At 32.3% G+C, this 11,612-nt stretch overlaps 1 protein-coding gene across 1 annotated transcript; it reads right to left on the minus strand.

Moving 5' to 3' along the window:
- LOC114267334 (pleiotropic drug resistance protein 1) lies at positions 1-10,585 on the minus strand. Its single transcript, XM_028208373.2, has 24 exons — positions 10,070-10,585; positions 7,540-7,660; positions 7,269-7,357; positions 6,719-6,803; positions 6,351-6,510; positions 6,144-6,220; positions 5,661-5,714; positions 5,481-5,571; positions 5,067-5,368; positions 4,691-4,972; positions 4,279-4,595; positions 4,022-4,182; positions 3,836-3,939; positions 3,590-3,746; positions 3,386-3,511; positions 3,136-3,302; positions 2,682-3,014; positions 1,976-2,266; positions 1,803-1,886; positions 1,568-1,701; positions 1,156-1,383; positions 889-1,060; positions 564-818; positions 1-472 (listed from the first exon to the last, which is right to left on the minus strand). The coding sequence occupies exons 1-24, from the start codon at positions 10,393-10,395 to the stop codon at positions 215-217; spliced, it is 4,374 nt and encodes a 1,457-aa protein (XP_028064174.2). The 5' UTR covers positions 10,396-10,585; the 3' UTR covers positions 1-214.
- Between the last annotated feature and the right edge of the window lie 1,027 nt (positions 10,586-11,612).

The following is an 11,612-nucleotide window of genomic DNA, read 5'->3' on the forward strand; positions in this document are numbered from 1 at the left end:
TTATGCAAAAGTGCTCCTAATATTAAAATCAAGAATTTTAGTTACAATAATTGAAAAAGAAAATAAATTTTACACAAAATATTCCACAATATAAAAATTAATATTCAAATATTAAAAGAGCATTTAATTGAGATTTCGCCTTAGGCCTCATCAAAGGTTGGGTCGTCCAGCTTGCCAATATCAAGTGCAAATCCACTGTTGTTGTAAAAACATGTTATCGCCTTTGGAAATTAAATGCCTTTATAGAGAAGGCAAAGATGAATGTAAAAAGAACTGTGAATCCAACCACTACAGTTGCAGCAATTACTACAAAATCATGTCTGAAACCAAAGTAATTCCTCAAGAAATCTTTCACTGTTTCATTGGTGTCGAGTGTGTCTTCTACATCTCCAAATTGTGATGCAACCAAGCCATACAAGGTCCAAGCAACTGGGCACGCCCAATAATACCATCTCCACCAGATCGGAATTCTCTGGATTAGTAAAAATAGTAACAATATAAGTTCTTGATGATCTTGTTATATCTAAGAAACTTAAAAGTGAAATGGGATTTCTAGAACTTACAGATAGAGGTACTACAAATCCCGAAAAGATGTTCCATATTGCATAAAATGCTGAGGCAATGATAGCAGCAATGTTGTTGTTTGGAGTCACAGCCACGGTCATCATGCCATATAAGGTGAAGTATAATAATGTGAAGTACATGAAAAATAGGTACCAAAATAATTTAGCAACGGCCCATTCAAATCCAATCATTGCGTAAACTATAACACCATATACTATAGCTTGTGCGAAGATATGTGGAAGCTCGATAATAACCTGTAATTGAAGAAGAAAAATTCATTAACAAACAAAAACACGTAAGAAAACAAGGAAGTATGATATTTACCTGAGCAAAGGCATATGGCATGGCAGAATACATTCCGGCAGCTCTTTCTCTGTAAAAGACTGTTCGTTCAACAGCCACCACTGGCTGCACTGATGAGGCATTTTGGATCCCTAGGAAGAGAACAGCAGTATACATAGAACCCATCGCATTGAACAGATCTTGTTGTGTTGTCCTGAGCATACGATAACAATGTATCAAAATTAATGTAGAGATGATTAAGAGCTTCAACTTGTGGCTTAATATGCCATACTCTCTTTTGTAACTTACCTTTTGGAACCAAGATTCCAAAACAACGTACCAAACACCAGTGCTATGAAGGTTGTGAAGAGAAATCTTACTGCAGTGTATGGTGGATTACGCCAATATGACCAATGTTGTTTCCATAGACAAGCCGTGCATTGGGTGAAGAAAGACTTTGAATATTGAGTAGGGAAATAGAGGTCCTTTGAACCAGGACAAGGTGTGCTCAATTCTGTAATTAGGGCTTTGTTTCTCCTGAAATTTATGTGATATGTTAGTAGAGGCTTCAACCACAAGTTTAGGATGGATAACGAGAAAAGGTGTATTGAAACTTTCTTTTCTTTTTCTTTTAAAAAAAAAAAATCCTAGAGAACAAACTTCAGCAAGCTTGTAACATCTCAATTTCATTATGTAGTTATGTGCTCTATAAATGAGGAACCTGTACAGTTCAGAACTTTTGTACACTTCAGCAAAACCAACCCCTAGAATCAATTCTTGGGCTGAAGCAGTAATTTCCAACATCCAAGCTGCTGGGTTATAGCCATCTTTGATTTTACTTACTCCTTCAATTCCCTTGTCAAAAACCAAACTTGGGTTAGTAAGAGTTTGCCACCATTTAAAAGCTCGAATAGCATAGTATGGCTTTTATTTATTTATTGTCCATTGCATCTCACCTCAAAATACTTGATTAGATGGCAAGAACGTCGACCCAATGGCCCAACATAAATCTCTTGGCCTCCTCGCTTCATTAGGAAAAGCTGTACCCCATATCTTATAGTTAATATCTTATTCATATAAGCAAACCTATAAAGGAAGAGAGTTTTTGATAAGTATCAATAATTCTTACCTCATCAAAAGCTTCAAATATGTCAATGCTTGGCTGATGGATGGTGCACACAACTGTTCTTCCTGTATCAACAGTGTTCCTAACTGTTCTCATCACAATTGCAGCAGCTCTTGCATCTAGCCCTGAAGTTGGCTCATCCATGAAAATTATGGAGGGGTTAGCAACTAACTCAACAGCAATTGTTAGCCTCTTCCGCTGCTCAGTTGAAAGACCACTAACACCAGGCAATCCAACGAGTGCATCCCTCAATGAAGTCAACTCCACAAGTTCCATTACCTCCTCAATGAACATCTGCAGTCAGAATCAAATATGATAATTTTATTTATTTATTTATTTTTATTTTTTTTGTGATGATTGGTTGATGGTTCTATGAAAAAAACAGTAGGCACATATATTATCAATGGTGACTTGTTAGACGACACAAATCTTGATAATGTATACAAGCTACATGAACAGGAAAACGTGTTTCATTTAATTTTAGATTGATTAATGTAGACAAGCTACATGAACAAATAATGTTCAAGAACACGAGCAATGATGGCTATGGTTAGGGTCAAATACATGAACTCAAGCTTGACCATAGCTCAACCAAGTGAAGTTCAAAAGTGAAATTTTGTGTTACTTCTAGTTGCTTTCAGTTCTAAATGTTTCATTTATTAAAAAAAAATGCAGGAAACAAGAAAAAAAAAAGAATTGCAACACTAACCTTTCTAGTTTCAGAATTTACTTCTGGAGGCAACCGCAACCAAGCTGAGTAAAGCAATGACTCATAGATGGTAACATGAGGAGAATGGATGTCATTTTGTTCACAGTAACCAGAAATCCGAGCAAATGTTTCTTGCTTCTTTCGATAGCCGGAAACTGTAATGTTACCTTCAATATGTCCCCCAGTTTTTCTACCTGCCAGTACATCCATTAGGGTTGTTTTACCTGCACCACTTACACCCATTAGGGCCGTCAGAACACCTGGCCTGAAAGCTCCACTTACACCCTTTAGAAGCATTAGCTTATCTTCAACTACACCCTGCTCTTTCATCTCCTGTAGGTCACATTTCAACAATTACAGTCATGTTACTGACTACATTTCTTTGAGACAATACCTTACTTGCATCCAAACACACACCAATAAATCAATTGTTAAATCTTTTAGATCTTGTTACCTGAGGCATGTCAACAGAGTATTTAATTTCATCAAAGCTGATGGAATGTTGTTCGAATGGAAGAATCATTCCTTTCTTTCTGTTCTTGTTGGCGTCAACATTGGCTATTGTCCTTGCTGATGAGGACTCAGACGTGATATTTCTCCTTCTAATCTGATCTCCTCTCTCTGCATGTCAATTTGAATGTGATTGGCATTTTAACAATATAAAGTCACCTTTAGATACATAACAAGTGAAGATGATTCATCACCTTTGGATACAGTTCGCCCAACAGAGCTATTTGCCCTAGACGATAGTTGAATGGATTCTCCACTTCGATCATCATTTGCATTGCTTTGACTTTCCTCTGGTATAACAGTTTGAGACCTCCCAAAAGCTGTACCATTTTGCAATGGATTAGTACAAGAGCTCTTGCATTGAATTGGTTCAAAACTGAGATTTTAATGATACTCACGGTTGAGATAAGTGAGAGCCAGAGTGAAACAGAAGTTGAATAGGAAAAGAAATCCAAGCAATGCGCCAACTCCTAGCCAATACCAGTATGCATCAGGGAAGAACCCTCGAGACTTCAAGACCACTACTCCTAGTGATTCTGTTTCATTTTTGAGAACCTTTGACATATAAAAGAATTCAAATATCAGCTAATTTCAATTGGAGAAAAATTAATATGCAAAAATACAATCTAAATTCATTGACTTACGTGTCTCCAACTATTCCCTAGGAACTCATTTACTAGAATTGCATTCTGTCCATACATCAATGGCGACATCCAGTAACCCCATATCCACCATTTTTTTACATTCTCTGTGGAATCAAAAAACGGACACAAACAATTATTAGAGTTCAAGGATGAGAAAAAATGTTCTCAAAATTCCATGTATTATACCTCGTGATAAGATAAAACCACCCAATGCAAAAAGCATGAGCAATGCAAATGATCCAAACGTGTTTGCGACAATCATATTTCTACCCGCTGCCCCAATAAATCGGAACAATGCAGAAGCCATCTGGTTTACAAGTAAGAGTAACAGGTACTGTCTAAACAATCTGCAGTGAGGCCATTACATTAGGACAAAAAGAAAGACACAAAACAGATATGAACAAATTCTCAACATGTTCATTTTTTCATCTTAAAGTTTTTACCTCCCCACATTAGGATCATATCCAATTGTGTAGTAAGTAAAGAGCACCCAAAAGGCAACCTCAACACATGAAACAGGCACCTTGAGAAGCCATGTGGGAAAAGCATATGCCCATGGGGGATAAAGGAGAAGGTCCCTTTGCTTGTGAAAGACAGGAAGCTTTGCAATTGTCATGGAAATTTCTGATAACCCGTTAAACATGATCATAATCACAGTGAAAAACATAGCACCAGTGTATATTCCTCCATCAGTTACTGAATTTCGGTGCATCTCAGTTCGTAGGAAGAGTGTCATTGTAATCAATGCCATAACAGTAACCTAAAAGTAGAAATAGAGGTTATCAGTAATAACAGTTACAAAATTAGGACGAAAAATTAGAAATATGTGTGCTATTGTGTATATAGCATACTCACTTGCATGAGCTTGAAGATGTAGACAAATGAGTTCCTCTTCATCAGCAAGAGTTCTCTTGACGTGCAAGCTTTTAAGAGTTCCTTCTTACTAATACCATACTTTCTTGTTGTCAAAGCAGCTGGATGGCTTTGTGTCTTGTCAAATGAGGCTGCAATCTCATCTCCAAGCATCTGACCAACATGGAAAGACTTGAATGCCTCAGCAAATTCGTTGACTGCAACAAAACTATAAGGTTCATCTTTACATGCCCAATACTGCCTTTGATCTTTCTTTGACGTCACCTGTGATCATATTTAAATTATATAAGCTTCAACTGTTAAACTTGTGTTCATTTTAATTATAAATGAGAGAAACCCAATACGGATATACACTTACCTCTTGCAAGAAGTCAGCCACGCCTTTCCTCTCTGGACATTTGAAGCCCATTTGTTCAAAAAACCCAAGCACATGTTCACGGGGACCCTGATAAACAATTTGACCATCAGATAGCAGAATGATATCATCAAATAGATCATAAGTCTCTGGTGCCGGCTGCAGGAGAGAGATGAGAGTTGTTCCTTCGAGAATGTGGACATACTGCCTCAGGGACTTCACAATTTGGAAAGTTGTCGAACTATCCAAACCAGTAGATATCTCATCCATGAAAAGGGCTTTTGCTGGTCCAACCAGCATCTCACCTGTAATTTACAGATCCAAAAACTTCAACCAATTAGCATAAATGAGAAAAAAGAAATGTAAGAAAAAAAAAAAGACTTCATAGCTTAAAAATTAGGAATTGAGTAATCTTACCTGTTGTGACGCGTTTCCTTTGTCCTCCAGAGATACCTCGTATCATTCCATCTCCAACCATGGTATCTGCACAACCTTCCAGACCCAAAACCTGTAATTTGGGAGGAAAGGATATAAAAAATAAATTTATGTAGTCTTATGTTCCTCCAGAGAATTAGAATACTCTTGTTGTTTTAGTACCTTTAGAATATAATCTGTGACCACACTTGCCTCTTGCCCTTCTGTTGCTATTGCCTGAATTATCGAAAACCGTGATGAAAATTTTTCCAACAAAATTGATCATGAAAAGATTTGGAATAAGTTTATCGAAAACAAGTTTTACAACATAGGAAAATCCTCTACCCTGAATTTTATACTAATTGATCATGAATTGTACACAAAATTCCCAAGGTATCCCAACTGACGCTAAAAAACTAAGAAAAATATTAGAGAGCACCTTGACTACCCTGACAAGATTTGGAATATAAAATTCACATAAAGATGACGCATTATAAATTGCATCTTAACGAAAACCAATGAATTCAAATTCAATCGATGTTATGATTATCATTCAAGTTGAGGGAAGATAACTCATATGATCTTCAATGGAAACAACTAGCATCAGTACTGCACACTATATCTCTTTGGAAAAGTTCTTCGAAGTTGGTAGTAATGCTTTCTTACCTTCATGAAGATATCGATATCAGGATCAGGCTTAATATTTGCTGCTTTCTCTCTCCTTGACAACTCTGCTAACATCTCTACAAATGTTTGAAAAAGAAAAATAAATATATGTCAGTAAGTCATCAGTGCACATGATTTTCAATGTATGTAAACAAATCAAACCATAAAGAGAGAGAGAGAAATAAAAGAACAGTTTTTGTTTCTAACCATAACGGGATCCAACACCCTGGCATCTTGCTGAAAATGCCAAGGTTTCTCTCACAGTCATTTCCCCGATATGGAGATCGTGTTGACTGATATATGCAGCAGTTCTTTGCGGTACAAACTCATGCATTTCATGGCCATTGAAAGTCACCCTCCCAGAAACCTAGCATTGCAAAAAATAGAAAATATCAGTTTAGCCATATAATTCTCAACATTACTATACAATAGTATCCCAAAAAATGTAATCTACACTATACCCTTCATTTTTGTTTTTTGTTTTTTGTTTTTTGTTTTTTGGTACATGCCCAATACTTTATAACTAAAAGTTGAAATTCCATGGAAGAATTAAAATTTTAATGACATGTATTTACCTTAAGATCAGTATCAAGCTTTCCGGCTAAAGCCAGCAGCAGTGTAGTCTTTCCAGAACTTGGAGGACCTAAAAGCAGAGTCATTCTGCAAAAAATCACAAGAAAGATCAATATGATAAATGAATTTCCCTAGAGATACAAATTTGAAAATGGAAAAAATGCAAATGGTCGTTAGAAAATCTCACAATTCATGACTTGATTTATACTATCTGATGTGAGTTTCAAATAAAACAATTCAATTCTTTTCAGTTATATATTAAATTCAATGAATCATATAATTTTTATTGCAATTCACTACAATTCATTGTGATCCATTACGATTTAAGCGATTCAAGTTTGTTTTCATAATACATGAAATGAAACGGCAGCGTTTTTTGAGGAAAAAAATATCAACTAATTATATTGATATATATGATTTTATAGTATATACATTTATATATGATTCACGATTCACTATTTTAACAAAATGATTTGCAATTTGATTCACAATTTGACAATAATGGAACTAATCACAACATTGTTGGAGAAACAACTGATCTCAGCTTCTCACCTGCAGGGTTTGATGATTCCACTGACATCATTAAGGATAGACAATTGCTTCTTTCTACTTGGAAGCATATGTAGATAGTTCAAAAAACCCTTTCCAACATAACCACAAAAAAAAAAAATAAATAAATAAATAAAAATAAATAAATAAAATTAGAATGAAGAACCACTTACATTAAAAACAGCCAAATTGAAGAAATTAAAATATGTATAATGAAAAAGCATAATGAATAATGTCTGTCAAGTTTCAATTGTTAAAGTACATATAAAAATACCTCCAGTATATTAACAGAGAAGTTAAAGAAAGTAGGCAAGGCTCTGCTACCAACATAAGCTTCTGCTTCAACTTTAAGCCTCTCAAATTTCACTTCAATTCTTGGTATTTCAATTCCAACTCTGAAAAAGTATTTTAAAAAATTTAGTAAATTTAGTAAATACATAAGATTACGAAAATGTACTGAATTTATATATATATATATTTGTATTTTTGATATTTAGTGAAATTTTTATATATTTTTTTCATAAATATTATACGTTTCAAGTGTATTTGTATTAGGTGTATCCACAAACTAAAAAAATTGCTTAAAATATTAAAAAAAATAGTAAAAATTAAAAAAAAAATACAAAAAAAAAAAAAAAAAACTCAATTTTCTGAGAAGATGAATTAACCAAATGTGTTTGGAATTAATTTTTTTCGTTATATGAAAAAACATGAATGACTAATACATATAATTTGACTTTTTAATAATTTTTTTTACTTTTTGATGTTTTTAAGCTTCTTTTGGCAACTTGGTTTTATGGCTAAAAATAGCCTCAAAGGTTAAAAAATTAATTAAAAATAAAAAAATTACTAAAAAAAATCAAACATCTCAATAATTGACGATTTTCAATGCAACAAACAAAAATTAAATCCAAATGCATTAACTTTTTTTCATCTCACTAAAAAGTCAATTCCCAAATTATATAACTTTTTAAAAGTTTTTGAGCTTTATTAATAAAAAGCCAAGATGAGGCCTTGCCTCTTGGGATAGGAAGGATTACTTTTTCAGGATAGCAAAAAATATCTAAAGTGGGATTTTATTGTCTCCAATTGGCCTATACAGTTTGGGTTGTTCGCAAAAAAAATTGGCCTATACAGCATGACTCACTGTGGGTCACCTCAAATTCATTTCATTAATCTAAATTGATCATTTTATAGGATACACAAGCATATTATTTAAATAAAAAATTAAGTTGATTAGACATCATTAACTACTTGATCAAGTTATATTTGTCAGAAAAAAATAAACAAACTATTTTCAAACTCATATTGCCCATTGATTATTTTTCAAACAAATTCACTTCGGTCCAAAATCATATAGAGACTTTCTAACTATATTTGAATCAAAGGAAGTAAAATACTCTACTCTCAAATCACAATAGAATAAAATGAATTTTGCGGTTATCTTATTAAGCCTATGTGATCACAATAACGAGAGCAAAGTTGATGAAGAATTATGTTTTATGTATTTAGAATGTCTTAAAATTATATTTTGAATTAAATTTTTTTTTATATGATGCTTAGTATTTTTTTTTAAATCCTAATTATACGATGCTTAGTATTTTTTTTTTAAATCCTAATTTAGTTTTTCATTTTTTTTATATTAATTTATAAAATTTTGGTAGGGATAATATAATAAATTTAAAGAAATTAATGGTTTGAGAAGTCAGTGTTTTTATAATAATTTATTTGAAATTATGTTTTGAAAGCACTGACTTTAAACTAAAATTGTATTGGAAAATTTAGTAAAAATCCCTCCATTGGACTTTTATTTGGTGAAATTGACAGTCCAATTTATTTATTTTTTATAAACCCCCTAAGGAGAAAACACATAATTAAGTAAGGACAAAGTAAAATATCTTTTTTTTTTTCGTAGACAATATTGCCAAAATAAGATGTTACTGTGAATCAGAGTAACATGTTAATATCAAACAGATAATATGTTATTGTGAGACAGAGTAACATGTTACTGTCAAATAGAGTAATTGTCAGACAAAGTAACATGTTACTGTTACTGTTTACATCAATTTCAATGGTAATAATTTTTATTTTTTTTTAAAAATTTCATAGTCAACATGGATTTTATTTGATAGATCTTGATAACAGAATTCTAAAAATATTAACTTTATTAAAAACTAACATTTACATCAAAAGTTATATTATTTTAAAATTTAATATTTTGATAATAGTGAAATTTGTTAGACTTTTCAAGAAAAACTTTTTGTTTTTGTCCTTCATGCATTAAAATTTTATTGTGAAGGGGTTTTGATCAAATCTCCCAATTGTATTCAATAATTTTATTATGAAAGAGTTTTGACCAAATCTCCTAATTGTATTCAGCTCACGGCTTTAGAGAAAGACCTAAGTTTGGAAAATCTATAATAAATCAAGTAAATAAATTTAAAGGAAAATGAGTGGATCTCACACATCCTGAGTGGTATAGATCACTTTAGAGATTATGTGGTCCTCCAAAAAAAAGTGACCCTATCATTGTTGAAATTTAAAACAATGCGCCTTTGCTTTAAAAAAAAATCAATTTAAACATAAACCCTGCTAAAATTAACATCATTTTTTCATTTGGGACCATAAAAAACACCGTGCATGAATAACATATATTGATATTTTGATCTATTGTATCATATTTTAAAATTAACATTTTATCTTAAAAAATATATATTTAAAGTTAACAAAATTAACATTTTATCTTAAAAAATATATATTTAAAGATAACACGATTGACGAGAGAGTGTTGGAGTTGCTCTTACCTATCAATTCGATTCTTGAGCTTCAACAAGAGCTTTTCATTATCTTCATCAGCTATACTCACCAACCTCTCAATCAAATCCTTTCTTTCTTGAAATCCAAGATTCTGAACATCAACTTCATTGGCTACACCAAGTGACTCTTTCAACAACCCTTTTTTCAAACGATTAAAAGTGGGAAGTTTCTCAATGGCAGCCCATTTCAGAGCTTCTTCATCATCCTCTCCTCGAGATGATCTCGAGAAAATCTCAACACCATTGTTCCTCCAAATTGAAGAACTGTTTGTTCTTAAGCTACTACTTGCTCTACAAATATCACCACCTTCCATACTACAACCTAGATTGAAAACAAAAACAAAAACAAAAACAAAGAAACAAATGCAACACTAACTAAAAAAAACCCACTACTAGTTTTCTAAGGTTTTGCCTTTATAACATTTTTGGCATGAGATGAGGTTGTCAAAAGCGAAAAGAGAGCTTTGGATGTTTTTGCTTTAGCCCAACACATGCTTATATAATAAGATGGAAAGGGAAATTTTGCAATGTGCACTAACATATCGTAGGAAAAATTATGGCTGTGTTTTTCAAAGTATGATTCCACCATTTGATTTCAATATAGTGTTTGTTTACAGTTTTTAAAAATTGATTTCACACCCATTTTTCAAAACACGTTTACCCAATCATCCTCCCGAACGTCCCCCTAAATGTCCAGTCAGTTGTCCGGAACAGTGTACCTTTTTTTTTTTGCAATTGTTATTTTTATATTTTAAATAAAAAATATTTTAGGAATTTTTTAAATTTTTATGAGTTTTGAATAAAATTTTGAGTTATGTGTTTGGTTATGAGTTGTAAATATTTGAATTAAATATCATATGTCACATCAAAAATTTCAAACTCAATTCAAAACTTTTTACAAAACTCATAACCAGACAAATTTTCTATATTTAAATCATAATTTCAAAACTCACAAACTCAAAATACAATTTTATTCTCAAATCATAATTTTAAAATTCTACCAAACGCTACCTATGATTTTTTTAGTGAGAGTTATATTCTTTGTGATGAGAAAACATTATTTTACATTTTGTGATAGAAATTACACTAGTTATACATTTTGTGATAGAAATTATACTATTACAAAATGTATAATTTTTTCTCATCACAAAAAATATAAATATAACTTCTACCACAAAAAAACATAACTTTAGAAATATATAGCATAATTTTATTATTCATAATTTTTATTAAAAAAAATCATAATTTTCATCACATTTATGTGTCCTACTTTGGCTAACAAGATGGGTCCCAACTAATTAATGCTTGGAACTAATGAAGGAATATTCAACAGTATTGTCAAATAAAATTGAATGAATGGTGGAGAGGAGAAATTGGTTAGTGTATTCCCCCCCCTGCAGAGCATGAAGAGCATGGGATGATGGGAACTTTTTTTGACATTTTCATATCGTATTTTGACAATTTTAAGGGGAAATAGGGGCGGCAAATTACAGGTCAGGGGCTGCAAATTAAATGTCAGTGGAGAGGAGAA

This window comes from Camellia sinensis, chromosome 15, assembly GCF_055761805.1.
Source record: "Camellia sinensis isolate YWXY chromosome 15, ASM5576180v1, whole genome shotgun sequence".
In the NCBI taxonomy this organism is placed as follows: Eukaryota; Viridiplantae; Streptophyta; class Magnoliopsida; order Ericales; family Theaceae; genus Camellia; species Camellia sinensis.